The sequence below is a fragment of the Eucyclogobius newberryi genome, unplaced genomic scaffold (genome assembly GCF_026437365.1).
Source record: "Eucyclogobius newberryi isolate DKJ021-1_F unplaced genomic scaffold, fEucNew1.0.hap1 SCAF_16, whole genome shotgun sequence".
NCBI lineage: Eukaryota > Metazoa > Chordata > Actinopteri > Gobiiformes > Gobiidae > Eucyclogobius > Eucyclogobius newberryi.
The window spans coordinates 11067811-11087753 of record NW_027315790.1 but is presented as its reverse complement, the minus strand read 5'-3'; the positions used below and the strand labels follow the sequence as shown (position 1 = coordinate 11087753).

At 39.4% G+C, this 19943-nt stretch overlaps 1 protein-coding gene across 4 annotated transcripts in view; it reads left to right on the top strand.

Moving 5' to 3' along the window:
- The first annotated feature begins 1699 nt into the window (after nt 1-1699).
- The window catches only part of LOC140361702 (potassium voltage-gated channel subfamily KQT member 4), a 36725-nt gene continuing 18481 nt past the window's right edge, over nt 1700-19943 (top strand). For 2 of the 4 annotated variants that reach the window (XM_072447488.1, XM_072447486.1), the window contains exon 1: nt 1700-2616. In XM_072447488.1, the coding sequence (XP_072303589.1) occupies nt 2315-2616 (302 nt within the window). In that variant the 5' untranslated portion in view covers nt 1700-2314. The remainder of the gene's footprint in view (nt 2617-19943) is intronic. The other 2 variants (XM_072447489.1, XM_072447487.1) reach the window with 1 other exon arrangement.

The following is a 19943-nucleotide window of genomic DNA, read 5'->3' as shown; positions in this document are numbered from 1 at the left end:
GTAGGTTGTTCTAATACAGGACGGTGTTGTGTAGGTGTTTGGACAGTGCCCCTTTTGCCCTGAGAGGAGGTTAATATCCACAAGACACTCTCATATTTAGCATTTTTAGTTAACATTTTCTTCTCCCATTTTCTTCTCTAAATATGTGAGATGGGAAGCTGTTTTACAAGTGGAGGAAATACTATAAACGCAATTCAACCCTCATCAATTTAATCCACCAATAATTCTGTTTTAGATGAGTTGACCCGCATCAGCATTAGTCAAACACCAGAACATTGTATTTTTTCTTAAACTCTGAATGATTAACTGATAGAAATGTTTTTGAATGAGGTAGTTTTGTACTACTGTATTTTCCGGACTATAAGTCGCGGCGCCACTTATAATTATGTTTATACTTATATACTTATACTTGTACTCCAGTGCAACTTATATATGTTTTTTTCTTCTGTATTGTGCATTTTTTGGCTGGTGCGACTTATACTCCGGTGCGACTTATAGTCTGGAAGATACGGTAGTTGTTGAATTATATAATAATACTTCTAAAGCACAGAAAAAACTACAATTTAACAGCTTCTAGTATTTGGAGTATTTGTGTATTCACTTAAATTGTACCTAATTACGTCCAGTATGCTTCTTACACCTCATACTATTGTCAAAAGTGCTGGATGATGATAACCTTTTCTCTTTGTTACCCTTTGACTAACACACGCACCTATTAAAGTCTGATATGCCACAGCCAACGCATTGTGCATTAACACGTTGCTATGAAATGTTCAGCTGTCAACAGTCAGTCTTGTCTCACTGGTCACTGTGAAGTCCTGAAGCTGGTGGCGTGTGACCCAAGGTGAACATGTGAAGATTAACCCAGTGGAACAGTTTGATGGAGGAATAATGTCCAGATCTGTGACTTGTGAAAACTCTATATTCTTGCGTTCCTCAGAGGCATAAACACCTATGAAGGATTATAGTGAGTTAGTTAGTTTCCAGAGCTCTCAAAATAATAATGATAAACAATAGGCAGACAGATGTAAATTAAATTTACAAAAATAAATTGATTTGATTTGATTTGATTTGATGTATGTTGGCACATTTATCATTTGATTTGACACCAGGCCCTATTAAGCACAAACAGAAACTACAACAGCCTCAAACATTCAAAGCCCCATTTGACTGTTTACAAAACCTTAGTATTAGGCAGAATATTTTCTATTTCATTGAAATCATAAAGTGCTCAGAGTCAAATCAAACTCACAGCTCTGAGCTCTGGTCAGGTTCAGCTCACAGAGAACTTCCTTCTAATACGTTTTTAAATAAGTGTGTATTTGTGCAGTTTTAAGACTCTACATAGTTAGGTGCATTTGTTGGAGCGTCTGGTCTCATGTATTTGTGCCATAAAGTCTATGGTGCGTCACAGTCATTGCTTTAGAAAGCGGTGTCCTCTCTTCCCAGCACCTGTCCCGGCTGGATTTAAACCCAACTCCCCTTTCCATAATAAACGCTAATGACCGGAAAGCGAAACACACCTTTTGATCTTAGTATTAACGTAAGCGCAAAACTTTATTGCAGTGGAGATCTGTCTTTGAAAAGACAAACTCGATTTCCCTCCGCTCTGTCACGTGCGTGTTCGTTGGTTGATGTGCGCGCTTCCGTTTTTTAAACCTTATCACAGACGCACACGGTCCTCTCCATCACTTACAGCGGTGTTTTCGAGTAGAAGTGCACTTCTTTCCGACGACTTTCCTAAAGTCTTGCAGGTTGGGCATCACCCTCATGTTGTGCTCTTACGTCTCTGGACCTCAGAGGAGCGCGAGGAGGAGGACGCAGTGGATGGGGCAAGTCTCAGACTGATCACTTCACTGCAAATTCACTTCTTGTCACTGTACAGGCGATGGGCTGCTAACATTACTTTATTATTATTCATTTTACGAATACGTATTACTCAAAGCTTACTGGTTGTTTTCACAGTGGTCTTGGCGGATACGTGAGGTCACTTTGATCTGTCATTTGGGGAAGTGATGCCACTTAAGTAGCGGCTCGTTTTCACTGTTCCGCTGTGCCTTTGGAGTCACTGCATGTTATTTTGGAGTAGTTTGGAATCAAGTTTAGTCCTTGACAATGACAGGCAAAAGGCACGCTTTAACGCTATTTACAAAGCGTCCAAGTCTTTCAAATGTCTATTTTAGCGACTTGATTTACAGATAACTGTGATATTGTGCTAAAGAATCAGGCGGCCGCAGGGCACAGTGACTTGTAATCCAAAGCAGGCTATGACTACTTCCAAACTTCTTACGTAGTTAGAGGAGCGCAGTGAAAGATGTTAGGAAGCCCGTCCAACAACGGCGGCATCAGGATGCTGGCTCCTCCGGCGCCAAACGATGACCGGCGGGTGGAGTTCGTGGCTCTGACCGCTGTCCACACCGAGAGAAGCGAGCCGTCCACACCGGAGCGAGGCCACCCGTCTCACCGCACCGGTCTGCTCGGGACCCCGCGGCCCGGACCTCCAGGACCCCGGACCAGCACCTCCGCCTCCAGCAAGCGCTACAGAAAGTTACAGAATTGCTTGTACAACGTGCTGGAAAGACCACGAGGATGGGCATTTATCTACCACGCGTTCATGTGAGTCCACTTTATTACACACGTTTTAAAATCTTCACTTTGCACTTTATCCAATCTGTTGCATATGACAATTATTTGGTCATAATTTCACACATCATTACAACATGATGTTCACTTTCCAATTGTTAACTTTGATTTAATTGTGAGGAACACTTCCAACCTTATATCTAATTTATTAAAATCCACTGGGGCTCCTTTCAACCAAAACAGCTGCTGAGACTTAATAAATAAGTAAATTTTCACTAAGTTGAGTGTAAACAAAAAGAAGCTGCAGAAACCAAAGCACGCCAACTGACTCCTACACAAGAGTGCATTTTTCAGGGCATAAAGCCTAGTGCCTTATAAGCTGTAATGTATACAACATGTATATAAACACTGGAAAAGTATGAGGTCATACTTAGAGGTGCTTGACCCATCAGTAAATTACCACTGTGCACCAATGAAATGAACCAGAACTCCACTTGAATCCTGTCACTAAAGTTTAAAAGTGTCTTGTAAAGTGCATAAGTTGTACATTTGCAGAGTGGTTTAAGTGTGTCTGTCTCCAAAGGGATTAATTTTGTTTTATGTGATGGAGTTGTCCTTAAACAGTACTTTTTGTTTATACAAGTCCAGCTGTCCCGGTGCCCTTGTGTATTTATTTTAGAGGAAACCCCATGCATGGTCTCATAGGTATCTTCATTTTACAGAAGCAGCACCACCACGCATGTTGTGTTGTTTCCCCCCCCCCCATGGGAGTTGTGCTTGTCATGTACCACGAGTCATGTATTTATTGTTACTCATTAGGTGACTTTGCCCTTTGCCTGTGACATTCTGGGTGACATTCTGATTTGTTGTTATTTTCTTATTATAGTGGCTGCGTGTGCTTGTGTAGAATCTTGTATGTTGCAAACACGCACATTTCTGTCCGTACCTGGATTCTCATGATGTAGCACTACCTGCATCTGTGTTTCCTTTTGATTAATCGTGCCAGAGATGCTTACCACACCAAGATTTATACCATGTGACCGGGAAATTAAATATACAGCAAAGCTGAGTTATGAAGCATTTGATCTATCGTAATTGAGTTGAGTCCCAGGACTGCTTTGTAGAGACGCTGCGCTAATTCCCCATGATCCTTTAATTGGAGCATTGCTGTGACTGTATTGAACAGATGTGTCGTTTGCAGGTGTGCGCGTGTGTTGTGCCAAAGAGGTGAAGATGCTCTCCACTGTAATCTCTCTCCATAGACACCTACTTTAGTCCCAGCTCTCACCTCAGAGGTACTGTGTTCCTTCTGCCCGACACAGCTGCAGATACAGTAAGATGCAAACTTGCACAAGCAGATGTACTCCCGAGATAAACATTATGTCACTGTTTAATTCAGGTTAATGCATGACTTGGTATTTGGGTCCCATCCTGAAAAATGTGTTTTGGTTTGAGCGACCATACCAATGCAAAATGATTATAAAAAAGAGTGGCAGCAATAACATTGGTCAATGTATTATTAAAGGTGACTCAGGACACACCTAGTTTCAAATAAATTATTTATACAAATAACGATTTATTTGATACCTGTGCATACATTCTGTGTTCAGCCCAGTTTGTTTTATAGCGATAGTATCACAGTTGACTTCTCTCTCCAATAAGCAGATCTGAGCTGAGTGTGTTTTACTAGGACCCTAAACTGTGCATTTGAAATTTCAAGTGCCACTTGTCCTTTAATGCCCCTCTTTCATTCACTGTAAAGGTCCTTTTTGTCTCTGTGAAGTCTCTTTACCGCTTTGCCTGGAAGTCAGGCATGTAATCTCGCTGTATCTTTTATACAGAGTAATATTATTCCGGTCACCACTCGCTCCGTCACGTTTCAAGCCAAACTCAGACAGAGCCGTGCAATCACATTTGTTTATTTCAGTGAAACAAATGAGTTTATTGTCATCTATCATTCTGAAAAAATCTAACTTCTCTCTCCACAGATGAACATAATTTTATGCTTCACTCATCGATTCTGCAGAAATCCCCAGTTTTTTAAATCCAACATATAATAATATAATAATAAATATCAAGTTATATATTTGCCTTTCTTTTTTCGTTGTAAGCAGCCATTTGTTTTTCATACGCACCCTGCAGGTTCCAGATTGGCTAAAACGCCTGTCAATCACACCCATATGAACTCGGAAAGATAAACTGGTGATCAGACTCACATCTTCCTTAAGTATTGTATGTGTTCTCGATCCCTGCTGCGTCTGTATATGTGTTAAAGTTTAGATTAGATTCTTTGAAAATCCATTAACCTTTATACTATGTAATTCAAATCCATTTACATGACAGTAAGGCTGTTCAATTCATAAAAATGTAACCAAAAATCTAAAATCAGTGATTTCATTTACCATTATTTGTAGCTTATATATTGTTTATTTTCAAGATATTGTTGAAAGCCATTTGTATTTGCTTGGACAGATAAAAAAAACAATAGGAGGAATAAAAGTTGTGATGATATATCTTTTCTCCTATCGCTCAGCCCTATGGCCGACATGCTTCTTTCTGGCATAGACGTCCGGGTGTTGCGTATATGCTGGATCTTACACGCTTCACATTTGAGGTGTGAGTCGTGGCTATGACAATATTAAAATACATCCAATAAAATCCAAAAGAGAGTCCTTAAAAACTGTTAGCTACTGGTAGTTGTAATTTCACAGTCCTCACCAAGCGGAAAGACTGAATTTTGTGGTTTTGTTTGTTCATCTGTGGCGACACATATCCCTGTAAGTGTGTTGGCGTGTCCTTTGAGCTTCGCACATCAACGACCACATTCAGATGCGTGGAGTTACTGTCTTTTCCTCACCTTTGCCCTTTGGCTCATTTGCACCATAGGCCGTGCCACATTTAGCCCATCACATGCTGCCGCCTGTTTAATAGCATTTGTAATTTATACCCATGAGGGGTTTGTCAATGCCATAGCTCTCTAGAGTAACAAGCAGTGGTATGTGTCACATCTTAGGCATTGTGCTGCAGCAGAAAGTACTGTAATAGGGGACTGGGATGGACAGGAAAAGTCTGAAAGTACAGTGATTGATTGGTTCTAAGAAAAGAGAAAATATACCGGTCATTTATTATTGATGTCCTACAAAGGAAGAGCAGAAATTACCAGCAAAATTACACAGACATGATATGTGGCCGTTCCATCAGAGTGACAGCCTGGTCAGTCTATCACAAATGCTACTTTTAAATAATTAATATGCAGGTGGTCCCATGAAGTTGGAAAGTTTTGTATTGTTTATATTTAGACATTTGAATGTGAGCGTCTCTGTTTTATAAGCCGTTCCAGCCAAGTGAATAGTCAAATATTGAAAATGTGATACATCTGCTTTATTATTATTTAGCAACACAAAGATGGTAACTTGTTTACCTTAACATGGGTAGAAGATGTATTTGGTGTGGAAAACCTCATGTTAAAACCTTTTATGGCACAGGCCATGACTGTGACAACTTGTGTTTATAAAAGCCTGGGCCACATTATTTATAGACGTGGAGGGAGATACCCCCTCCACATCTGGAGATATGCGATGGGAGATACCCCCAACAGGAGTCCCAACTCTCCATAAGCTCTGTGTTGACAGTTCAGACCAAGAGCTTCTGAAATATGTCTGGCTGCCCACAATTCATTCTTCACACATCTTTTGCGCTCACATTTGTGTACATAATGCGCCACCTGTGAAGCGTTTCATTAAACATGAATTGCCTTTTTGACATTATTAAACTTAAGTTTGCTCAGGCATCTTGTTGATTGAATACTTTTGTCTATGCCAGCATTTGTTTGTTTGTAATTGGTTTAGAGTTTACCTTTCCACTGCAATCTGGCCAACTCTAGCATAGATTAAACCATGGCTCTGCCTCCAAAAACACAACTCTGCCATTAGGAGCACTTTTTAATATTAATGATGTAAATAACTTCAGAAAATAGCTCTTTGTTTTGGCATCTGTGTTAGCCTATAGAAGCATGTTTATTGATGATTCTGTAAGATGGAGTGAAAGTTGGGTAAAACAGGATTTGCTACAGGAAAATTGTTTGTGCCTTGAGGGATTTGCCTGTTGTTCATTTACCACAAGCCGGTTTTATCTGCCCTCTTCAGTGGCTTCAGTAAATTCTGCCCCATTAAGAATCCTTCACGGCTCAAATGCCTTTGCACATTTGTTCATTCACACACCTTACTTCATTTTCTACTGAGTAAAACCTCAAACTCTTTTGTGGGGCGATATGACTCCCAGACTGGTGAGGATCTGCTATTTGTGTTATCAATATATTTGTGATTCAGTGTTTCTGCAGGTCTATGCTCTAACACAGACACTTTTCCACACCCACTTTTCTTATTTGACCAATTCACCTTATTCCGGCCCGCCCACATTTGCCTCATTTTGCCACAGATCAGCACCTCTGTTGTAATGGCACTTCCGGTCGAGCATGAACTCCGGGAAAAGTCTTGCTGCTAAAATTTGCTATAAAGTACAGTAGATTGATTTGTTTAAAATGTGCAATTTTCATGTGAACAACAAGTTTACATGAATTGTTATAAAATGAAAATTGTGATCTGGCCTCAACAAAATTGTGATCTACAATTTTGTTTGGCATATTGCCCATCTCAACATACATAAATTCCTGTTCCGGCTCAATCGTCTGAGGTTTTGTGGTTTGAAATCCCGCTACTTGTTAGCCTCAGTTTTGCTGGCTACATAAAGGGAAAGAGGTAGACTCACGTTGAGTGCACCGAAAGAATAATAGTAATGATAATATGATCTACTATTGATCTCATAGAAAGTTTTCAGCTTGTCCTCTATGACAGCAACAGCCATGAGGAGAGTGGGATCCAATGTCTCGAAAGACTGTCGGTAGATGCTTAAAGGTGACTCGTGGAAATTAGTGATGCCTCAGAGATGTAATGTAATGGAGGTGTTGTCCTTCAGTTGATACAGGCGTTGTGGACAGGCCCTCCGATTTGTGTGTACATTAAGGCAGAAATATAGAGGAAAAAGAACAGAGGTGAACAGGAACAATGGAGAGCGGAGGTTAGCAGCTGTATTAATTTCTCCTTTCAGGGCAAAATGCATCTCCCGGGGGATCGAGGACTGTCTGTCCTGGGATGGTCGACGGAGAATCAGGTTTCCCCTGTAATATCCAGGCTCTGCTCCTGCTCACATTCACCCAGGGCCAGGACACTACCTACGCACATTGTGTTTCCACGTGTTTTGGGACAACCTTCAGCCAACAATGGCCTACAGTGAAACAGTAAAACTATTTTAACAACAAAATTTACATTATGAAGATCTGTGATTTGTCCCCATTAAATGTCATCTGCAACTGACTTTGTGTACACACGTATATATTTGTGTATACTCATCTCTTTAATTCCATAAAACCAGGCCACCCACATACACATAACATATTATTTATTAAATTTGCAGAGCAGAACGTATAAAATTGAGAGTTAACTGAATGCTCTGGATATTGGTCTGTGTCTACATCTAATCTTTGTTGATGTTATACTCGCGCTGAACCCGTCCAGAAATACTATGTCCTTTGGCTCAGAACATCAGACAAAACGCCAAAACTTTATTTTGACTTGTCGTGAATGCTCCAGTTGTGTTGTTTACAGCCAGGAAAGTCCACCCGCATTGAAGGTGTCAGAGCTTTATCTTTCATCTCTATCTGTGGCTCCCTCCCTGTGTCACTTTGTGCAGAGATGGCAAGTCCTCCACATTCGACACTGTACAGAAGCTCCAAATAATGATAGATTGTTGTGTCACTTTCTTGTTGCAGTCGTTTATTTAAACCAAAAGTTTCCGTTTTTTTACCCCTCGTTGCTCCTGAAGGAATACAATATTTTTGCTGTCCAATTACACGTCCATTGTTCAAACAACTTCATGGGGGCAAAGTAGTAAGCCATAGCTCTACAACAGTGATGGGAAGATTAACTGATTTGCATCGATACAGCGGCTTATACATGTGCATTACAAGTGACAGAATTACGGTGCATCAGACTTTCTATTGCTTTCTCGGTTAATCTAGATTCATCCAAAGCTGACGTTGCTAATAATATTGCTATTTGTTATACCTCTTCGTTGTTTTCACTAGGGCTGCAACGATTACGCGAGCAAATAAAGTAATTAATTACAAAAAATCTTAGGTTATTATTTGAATGCCTCGATTATTTGTTTAATTTACATATTTAGTAAAAAACACTCAAATCTTTGGTGCGCGGAGTTCATGGAACGACTACTTTTGTTTCCTACGGAGCTTGTTCCACTCGAACCTGAAGCAGCTAAAGCACAACAGAGGAGAGAGCAGCGTGTGACTGGGAAGTGTTTTGTGAAAAGAGCACGGTGTCTTGAGCTGTAACGCTGCAGACATTTTGTAGTATTAGCTCCGTGTGCTGTTCACTTTAGCCTCTGTGTCTTGGCCCCGTCATTGCGGACTTTCATACTCGCGGTCCTCTGGGCTCTTTCACACAACAAACTCTGTTTCCCAGTTACACTTGTGAGTTTAAAACACGCCGCTCTCTCCTCTGTTGTGCTTTGAAACTGCCAATACCTCCATGGAAACAGTATGGAGGACGGCGAATATGAAACAGAAAGTCCACAAAGACACAGAGACTAAAGTGAATGGCACACGGAGCTAATTCTGCAAAATGACTGCAGAGTTACAGCTCAAAACACCAGAGATCATTTGCCTCACTCAAAAAAGTTTTACAAACATGTTTCTTATTTTAAGTTACATAAACGCAAATTAATTCATTCTGGCAAGTTAATTAGTCATGTATATGCATTCTTTATGTACAAATAGAACAGTTTGGACCGGTGAAGTGAAATGTTGCTGTTTTGGGACATACTTATTCATATAAGAATAAAATGTGTTATTTTAATCAGAACTATGAACAATAACATGTATTTTAAAAATGATTTGATATGCTTTTAATGGTTTACAGAATGTACAAAAACTTTCAACAAAAACACATTTCAAGATTAATCAAAGAAAGAATCGATAGATTACTCGATTACTAAGATAATCGATAGCTGCAGCCCTAGTCTTCACTGAGCCTCAAAAGGGAAATCCAAACTTTGGTCAAGTCGGCAGAGGAGCAGGGCTGATGCTTTTGTTTACATGCATATTAAGTAGTTTACATGCATATTATGTAGCCATGCGCTCTCAGGCTTCTGCCTTTTTTACCGGCCTTAAACACAAATAATATAGGGGGAAAAAACATTGCTTTTATAAACAGAGGGCTAAAACATCACCTAATGTCTCTGTTACTGATAGTGATGCTCTGTACTGTGGAGGAGTAATAATTGGGATATTTTAAGTAGGCCTATTTTTTTGAGGCAATAATTTACTTCAAATGGAGCCAAATTCAGCATTGTCCTGTGTTTTATAAAGTCATAGCAGCAAAATGTGTTAATGAAAAAACAAAAGAAGATTCCTGTCGGATTGAGATTGGTGTCAGATCGGTATTGGAGAAAACAAACTATAAAAAATTGGATCGGGAGCCAAAAAACTATGTTGTGTGAACCGGTATGCATTGTGATATGGGGTTAGTTCAAACTGAATCTCATCGTTGGTTGTAAGGAATTCATTAAATTAATCGGATCACGGCAAGTGTATCGAGGTGCATATAATATCGGACAGAGATCTGACAACTCTACAGTATATGATTATTACAATTTGCATGTAATCTAATCAGTGCTCTTTGTGCCAGCCTCAAGCCTGAAGAAAGTAATCAGGCTGTTTCAAAAAGGACATCTGTTATTTTCAAATGTGGTTAATTCTTGTCCCACTCTGAGAAAAAAAGTTTCTTCCTTGTCTAACCCGCACCTCCTGACGCCCTTTTATTTTGATGGACAATTTCCTGTGTTGCTGTGGTCCTGATTTCTTGTAAGCAGCGGGGTCACCGAGGTCATGCTATCTTTCTCCTCCTCCACTCCTTGCTGTAGCTGTGGCTTGCTCAAACTACCCACTCATTATAAAACCCACTCATATTAAAGTTGAAACGTGCTAATTTATCCGTAAGAGGTTTAATTTGACATTCATAGTCGGCATTGGTCATTGATTTGAAAGTATGTGGCAGGATCGGCTTTAATTTAGACAACCCGACAAATTTGAAAGGTGAATCATTTGAGATTTTGCATTTGACATTGTTTCGATGAGCCTCCACACCTATAGTAAGACTTGGAACATTAATATTAGGTTGGTATAACATCCGAATTCTTGATTTTTTCCAATTCTACAGTGAAAAGTAATATTTTTTGTTGTTTGGACCAACTTAGCAGGAAGCCAGAGGGCCAACAAAAATTGTCCTGAGGGCCGCATTTGTCCCCCGGGCCATAGTTTAGACATACCTGCCCTAAACTGAAATTGTATTCTCACCAAATAATGCTGATACTTTTACCTACATTTCAAAGTCATCCTTAAAATTATTGTAACAAACAATATGTTTATTGATGAGTAACAAATATTATACATCATTATAATCCTTCTCAAATTTGAATACACTACATGTGTTTAGAATAGAATACAATAACTTAATTGTCTGTCATATGCAATGAGGGTAGAAATTTGTCTTTGGCTTGCTCATTCACATACCTCAAAGTACAAGCACACAGACTGTAATAAAAACACATTTCAATAATTACATCTAGTTATTATTAACATTATTAATATTCTATTAATTTCATTTTGAAACATCAGCCTGGTTTAAATCAAGGCTACACTCATTCCTTGACATTTACTGTGGATGGAGAAGCTGGTAAAATGTTCTTTTACCTTTCCTAAATATTGTGCTCAGTGTAACCCTAAAATACTGTAAATGTGCTTCCACTCGCTGACAGCACATGTGAAGGAGTCTGGTTATCTCCAGTGTCAACTGGCAGTTATTTACTTTGCGTTTATGACCATATCCACAACACTTTTAGAGCAGCCTGCTTTGTGTTCATCAAGGAGCGGAGTGTCGGGAGAGCTTTAAGAGCAGGCTGAAGACCATAAGGCAAAGTAAATCAATAGTGTTAGCCATGCCATTATCGTGAGGTCTGGGCCTAATGGTTGGGTGCTCCTGTGTGCCACCCATATCAGAGCGCACTGAATAATGTGGAAAATAACTCCACAGCGAACGTGTTAAGGAATTAACAAGATGCTTTATGCAATTACATGATTTAGATAAGGCACTTAGAGCTAAATTGAAATGTTAAGTTGTCTGCATTGGAAAGACTTCTGAATGGGCTGTCAAGCTAAACAATTTAACTGCTTTTAGATCTGCCAGGACAAATACAAACAAATAGCGCTTTTAAATAATGATAAAAATTATCCTTATTTGTCATCATATTGTAATTGGTTCAATAGTCTGTTGGCAAGATGATTCAAAATGTGTACTGTTACTGATAGACTGTTATGGAGTTTTTTGTTTTTAGGAATTGAGGTCAGCATGAGCATACATCAATGAACATAAAATGTATCCCCCCTGAATTAAAGGATTCTGGATTTTGGCACTATCAGCCAGTGAGTGTGGGACTTTCCTGGTTAAATAAAGGTCAATAATATCACCAGCATTGCGAGATAGGACACATTTCTGCTAGTTGCATATGACCCTCTCTTTCTAATCATTCATCTTGTATTGCATTTGTCCACGTGTTGTAACTACACTCCACTGGGCACGTGCACAGGGAGAGCCTTCTATCGGAATGATATTTCAGTCGGAGGTGCCTGCATGACGCTGCAGCTCTCTTCATATGTGTACCACATTATTGAACCATTGCTTGACATCAGTGGTGTTTTGGCTGCGTACGAGGGATACCCCTGCTGTCTTGTGTCACTGCCTGCCAGCAGTCACACATACGCCTACTCTAACTGTTGTTAAGATCATTTTAATGTATCACTGCAGCCACTGTAAACATGTGAGGAAGCAGCACCATGGAGACACAGCTCAAACACAATCACAATCTGGGAGAGTATATTTATAAGGTGCACCAGAAAGCGCTTATACTGTGTATATGCAGCATGCATGGGTGTGTGGCTGACTGTGCACGCAAAAGGTCCTGATTGCCCTGTGCACATTTGCTGATGTGAGGGCATCCAAGCGTGTGCGGTTTATAGATATCCTGTAATATGTGCAGTCCAAGCCGACCAGTGGCAATGTGGGCGCAACATAAACAACAATCAAATGTTAACGACTCAGTTATGATTGCAGTGGCTGTCAGTCCCACATGGTCAGAATGTCTCTTGTGTCTTCCCTCCACTCCAAACTGTCATTTCCTGTATTTGTACGACTAGTCTACTGTTTTCACTCATATTTTTCCTCCTCCAATCTAAATGTTTGGTTTTGTTGCACTTGCTACACTAACACATTTTATTTTTCCTTCCACCCCCCCAAACATTTCCCGACTATGACAGCATGTAGCACATGCCAAATATAAGACTAAAATGTACAATCACTGGAATAATTCACTGCATGAAAAATAACAAATAAAGCGTTTATAGAGTGTGGGGGAACGCCTTACCAAAAACCTGGTTTGCTTCCCCTTTTCTGTTCTTGTTTTCTATTTTCTGCTGCATCTGTGTTAACATGTGAAATATCTCTAGCAGCCATTTTTCAGCATTTTTTCCCCAACTTTAATTTTAGTAATGAAAGTGACAAAACAACTTTCTTCATATATTGGGAAATATGAGCAGAACCAAAATTTAGACAAAAAAAATAAATTATTAAAATATCTTAATGCAGTACTTGACTTTTATATGTAATAAAGTAAAATTTGTTTTCTAGACTACAGATATATTATGAAAGCATCTAATAATGGAGCGTTGTATCCTCCGCGAACTGGAAGTGCGCTGTTAGCATTTGCTGTTAGCATTACCATGATGGTAAATGCCACCCTGGCCTCTGAAAGTTATGAAAAGTGCTCTGAATAATTAGCATGCTAGAAATGTGTTGGGAAGTTTCATAAACAACATCAAAATTACAGTTGAAGTTTCATAAACATCTTAAAATGTTCCTACAATGATTAATTTATTTATCAGTATGCGTTCTACTAAAACTACACCTGTAGCTCTCAGCTATGAATTGATTGGTTCACGATGTATATTTTCCATACATTTTTCCCATTATGCTTCCTGAAAAAAGTGTATATCAAAGGTTTGAAAGCTTGCTCACGACATAAGCATGGCATAGGCATAATATCTATGATTTCATTTCAAATCTGTTTCCAAAATGTTTTAACTTGCTTTATACTATTACTGCTATCTAGTTTTTTTTTATTCTATGGCAAAAATTAAAAAATCTATTTTAACAGCGGGACTGTTGAGCTTTATTATCCACATGAAACACAGTAAAGCTGATATAACATGTTGTCTGTGTATAAGTGTGGGCCCTTGTCTTTGGCTCCTGATTAAAGCTCTGTCAGCATGTGTGTGATGAGCTCTTACAGACACTAGCCCATCCCGGGCCCGGTGCGCCTCACTGTCCCTCCTCTACGTCCTGTTCATTATTCAAACACCTTCTCCTGTCTACTTTTTCTCATCGTCTATCTTTCTGTCCGGCTGATACGTATGCTGCGTGGTCACTGTCCCCACTTCATTCTATCTTTACACATAATGGCCTGGTTTAATCCGTCATTAAGGCACCTGTTCTCCAGACAGTGGACTCCTGCGTGTTGTCCAGTCTGTGACGTCACCAGTTTAGTAATACTGTGGCAAGCATAGTAAATGTACTCCTCTGCCTATCAAAAGAATACACATTGAATGTCGTATACATCTTATATGTTTTTGATTAAATATGTATAGATTCATTTATATATGACTCAATAACTTGAGTTTTTTTCAAACAATATATATTTTTTCACTTTCAAGGGGTTGTATATTGTAAAATTTACTTTTAACTTTTAATCATACCAACTGATAACAGTGATCCCTCATCATTAGCTTACTCAACATTTTATTTTGAGAGATTCATACATGTTTTCTGTATACTATTTCTGTTTTCACCTATTCCCTACAAGGCAAGGCAAGTTTATTTGTAGAGCATTCGAACACCAGGTAATTCAAAGTGCTTCACACAACAGGAAAAAAAATCATTAAAATCACAAAGACATGACAGAAATCACAAAACAGTTTAAAACATAAAAGAGAAGAGTTTAAAGAAAATCATTTCAGTCATATGCACAGCTAAACAAAACTGCAGACTCCGGATCAAACACGTTGGCTTCAAAAATACAGCCTTTTTTCCAAAACATGAAAACATGTACCTGAGAATCTGCAGCCGGCTACAGTGAAATGCCACAAGGAAGAGTCAAAGTCAAACTTTTATTGAGGCCAAGCTTATGCCTCACTTGCGTTGATGAACGTGTCTAATTTGTTGTTGTCATGCTTAACACATGCTTAAAACATAACAACATCTGAGACAAGGCAGGATCAGAGTCATACAGGGATGAATTATTCAGGGCTCTCATTCACTCGCTCCTCCCTGTAATGAGTTAAAGAGGAGAGAGTGTCTGCTGGAGAGGCCTTGAGGGGGCTACTTAATACATACTCACTTGCAAGATTTAGGAGGGAATACACAATGCTCTAAGTGAAGAGACAAATAGTAAAATATGCATCTGGACAATTTTCTTAAACGGAAGGATATGTAGTTAGTCTGATGCTTCTGATAGTCATGTCAAGTCATGACTGTGCCAAATATTTCTGCTGGGCCCCATGGGAATGGGATTCTGAAAAAAAAAACATTTATGTTTATATGATTCAAAAACGTTTTATGTCCACAGCAAGCACAAGAGTTTTCATCATATGTAAGTGCAAGATTAAAAAAAAAAAAAAAAAAACATTCCCTTTATCTCAATAAGCACTTCTTTATTGCTGTGCACTTTTACACACAGCTACATTTCTGGGTCCAGTGTATGTAAAGATGGTGTCTATGGACCATGTCTCTAAATGATCTCATCAGACAGGGCAACAGCTGCTCCTGACAGAGCACTGTTTGACTTTTACAGTGGGATAAGCACGACTCTGCTCTGTCCTTGGAGCGGGATTCACCCACCGCACTGTACCAGGATAAACTCAGAGATCATCAACAAACACTAGTTCACTGAGGCCAGAGGTCGTGTGGACTTCTCCTGGACCACATCATAAATCTTTTTTTGTTTATTTGTTTCTTATAGGATTTATTTTGGCCCGTAGGCTTTATTGGACAGGACAGCTGAGTGTGAAATGGAGAGGACATGCAGTAAACAGTCAGAGCCAGGATTCAAACTCACGACACTGCGGCTGGCCGAACATGGAGCCTGGCATGTGTGCTGCTGCCTAATAAACTGTGTACATAACGCTTCAATAGCTCTGTGCAAACTATATTAATTTGCAGCTTTTATGTATTGTAAAAAATGTATTGTACATATTTATACTTTATATCTTATATATTAGTAGCAGTTTCTATCATCTAAAGCCCAGTACCTGGTGGTGGTAACAGGTCCCTCTTTCTCACACCACTGGCCCCAAATCCCACCGGGCCAATCCCATTACCCCCCAGTTCAAATGTTTTTGCTGTTGAGCTGCACCTGACTTTCTGTAATCCATCATCTGAGATCCCTGCTGCCATTGTAACTGGATTATAACTGCCACAGACTAATGATTATCTGCCTTAAATTCATTGGGAGACCTGGTCAAGCAGGGGGTTTGAACATCTGCAGCTCAGCAAAATCACATGAGTGGTACTACCACCGGTTTGGAAGTTCTGTAGAAATATTTGAGGATTTCTTTCTTATGTGGAACCCTATAGTTGCCCTGATGTTGCGTAAGAGTCCAAATGTCAGCATATAGCAGCGTGACAAGCGGTGCTCTTAGTACAGCTACTGAGACCTAGTGCTAATTGGGCTAACACTCCTGGAGCTAAATGTCACTGTACTATACACTGACAAGTCAATAGGCAGCAAAGAGCAGACACGATGCTGGATTCTTTTTAAGGGAGATAATCTGTCTGGGGACTACAGATGAAAATTACACTTGTGGCTAAATCTGGTCCATTTACAGAAATTTTACTTAATGTACACTGTCCCTGCCAAATAAAGAAATAAATCAAATTTTGATTGGCAGAGGGGCTCAATGGAGAAGACGTGAGTGCAAGTGTAGGTCAGTGCTCATAGTTATCATTATAAGCTCATTCATGGTTTTACAATACTCACCATTTCTTCCGGCTTATTTGACAAGTAATGAGTATAAATCACATTTATATATTTTCCGCCTTATCATAAATGTCTTTCTAGCTCTGTTATAATTATCCCAAGTCCCATATGAACATAAACTCCTGTTAGTTCAGTTTATGTTACTCAGCATTTTTGCCATTACAAGAAATAGAGGGACAATGTCAGCAGAATTGTGATACGTATTAACCATTTTACAGTAGTAAGTAATGTGCCATATGGATAACCTTTAAAATTAATCAAATTAATTATCAATTATGGCAATATAGAAATCTTATATTCTGTTATATAATGTGAGTGAACATTGTTCAAAGCTACTAGTGAACTAGTTGATTTGGATGGTTGTTGTTGTTTATTTTCTGAATTTTAAAAATCAGTTGATAAGTTTTAAGTATAGATATATATATATATATATATATATATATATATATATATATATATATATATATAGATATAGATATAGATATAGAAGATAAGTATTTTGGGAGTGTAGGATATGTAGGGCAACAGATAATTGCCTAAAAAAGGCCTAACCAGTATAGTAATTTTAAATGTTATTTATATCACATTGTATATTACATTATTAGCATTATGTGTTATTTCCAGCTCAGGTGAAGTTATACAGCATTCAAAGACTATATTCAAATATTTAGTGGATTACCTTGAGCTGTAACTGTCCTCGAGTGCCCAGATGACCTGTATACACGCCGCAGGGGGATTTCACAAAGTCATATGATGTTACAAAGAGAAAGTTACCTTTTATTTAAAAGGATTTTGCTGAAAAAGCAAACACAGGCATGTCCTATGTCACAGGTCTATACATCCTTGATCTCCTTTCAGGGGCTAATGCAGTAAAGGATTATGTCAAAATATTTAGATCAGAAGACAGAAGTTCTTGTTTTTGTAGAATTGTCCTGTCATTTAAGTAAAACGTTCAGATCCTTTCCCACTTTTACACTGAGGAGTTACGTCGGTTGGCTCTCTTACAAGTGCAAGGCCTTTCTTCCTTCAATCTAATGGCCTGATCCTGCAGTTATTTCCGCTGTAATCCAGACTCCCACCTCCTGACACAGAGACCCAGTGGGGTCAAATTAGAGGACAGATTTCCCTGCATGGAAATATAGTCTGGGTGTTGTCACTGCTCTCTACCGTGAAATATAGCTCTCCAAATCGAGGCTGGTAGCATGATCGGCGCAGAACGTTGTTGTGATGGCATTTACAGTGTAAAGAGGCAGGCGGGAATCAGCACCACAGTTTTTAACGATCCACTGACTTCTGTCACTTGTTTTTCGTTTTAGATCAATATTGTAATTTTGAAAGAACCAAATGATATAGATTATATGTATATATGTATTTAACAACTGAAAATGTAATATCTTCTTTAAGAAATAAAGTCACTGTTTACAATATATTTTAAGAAGAAAGACATATTTCAATGAAAAAGAAGTGTTGCAATCACAGGGACTTTTAAGGCTGTTGTGACTGACCTGAGACTCTGCAGTGTGTTTGAACTGCATCATGTTCAGTCTGACAGGGGATGAGTTGTGACCAGCGTTTTCTCTGAAGTGCTTTTATTTGATCTCCTCTTAAACTGCCTCTGCTGCACCTTTTGTTACTTGTGTGACTAAAAAAAATAAAAAGGTCACATTTATATGGCGCTTTTCTACCGTCAAGGCACTCAAAGCACTTTACGTCAAGGAACCAGTCACCCATTCACACACACAGTCACACAGTTGTTTGCGGCGAGTCGGGTTAAGTGACATGCCCAAGGACACATCGGCAGTATTTATCTGAGACAGCGGCGATCGTACCGCCAACCAGTGGGCCAGTGGACCTGACCGCTCTACCAGGAGAGAGCGGGATTCGGACTGCCGACAATCGGATCAGAAGACTTTGCCTCTGAGCTACTGCCGCCCCTAACGCTCATTACCCAGCAGTGTTTCTCCACAGTGTAAATAATTGATTTGTTCACATACATTTGTGAAGGTTGTGGCATCAGTAGAAAACACATGCGTCACGTCACAGTGTTTTCTCTCTCCCACACGCTCTTTCCGGGGCCCAGTCAGCTGCTTTTGCTGTGAAAAGCACTTTTCGTCTGCTATTTGTCTGTGTGTTGGTTTTGAAAAGTTTGCAGCGGGAGGAGGGGCGGGGGAGGAGCGGGGGAGGGATGTGTGTGTTCGCTCACGGGACAGAGGACCGGCCCGCTCTGTGCTCGCTTGCAGCCTACCTGAGCACATTTTCCCCCTGTACAGTCGCTATTTAAAGTCAAGGGAAACGCTATTAATATCTTTCACTGTTACCACCCTTTTCTCCTCTGTGCTGACGACAATTCGCTCCTCCTTACTGCTACATCATCTCCAAAGTTCTCCCTTATGTCTCTTCATGGGCCACATAAGCAAGGTGACCCCCGACACAAGTTCAAGGCAGAAGCGTCCATCAATGCGATAAATAAATACATGGCATGTTCCTGATTACAACTTCGATACAAGCTTGTTTGTGTCAGCGGACAGTTATGTTTACCTGTCCTTGTGGGTGGCGACTGTGCGGCTGTCAATAATGTTTTTGTTTGCACCTGCTCCCCTTGGCCAGTCAATTCTTGAAAGCCATTGCAACATTGATCAATCACACTCGCTTGTACTGGTGTGCATTTAAAAATCTCTAGACCATGACCTCTTTCACGTTACGTTCAAGCTCACCCTGATTTTTCCTGACTTGCACTCTGGTTGTTAATAACCATAAATCTTTTAACAGTCCATTGTTCACTCTGAGAAAGGAACTCTACACAGTTCTGTTTTACACCAGTCGGCTCAAGCTAAATGACTGATTACTGTCAAATTCTTCCTAACTCTGGTGTAGTGTGTTCTTTGACAGAGCCACCAATAAGTTTTATTTATCCAAGAGAATATAGTAGGTATTTGTTTAACTAGACCTCATAGGCAAGGCGAGTTTATATAAGCTTAGATGTATAGAATGTTACTCATATAAAAATGGAGGATATTGATTCAAAGCCTCTCTCAGTACATAAAAAAGTGTTGGTTGTAAGAAAAGTGTGCATAAAATCAAAATAAGATAAGGATAACTTTAAAAAGGCTAAAAAAGCCAACAACATAATCATCATATATAAT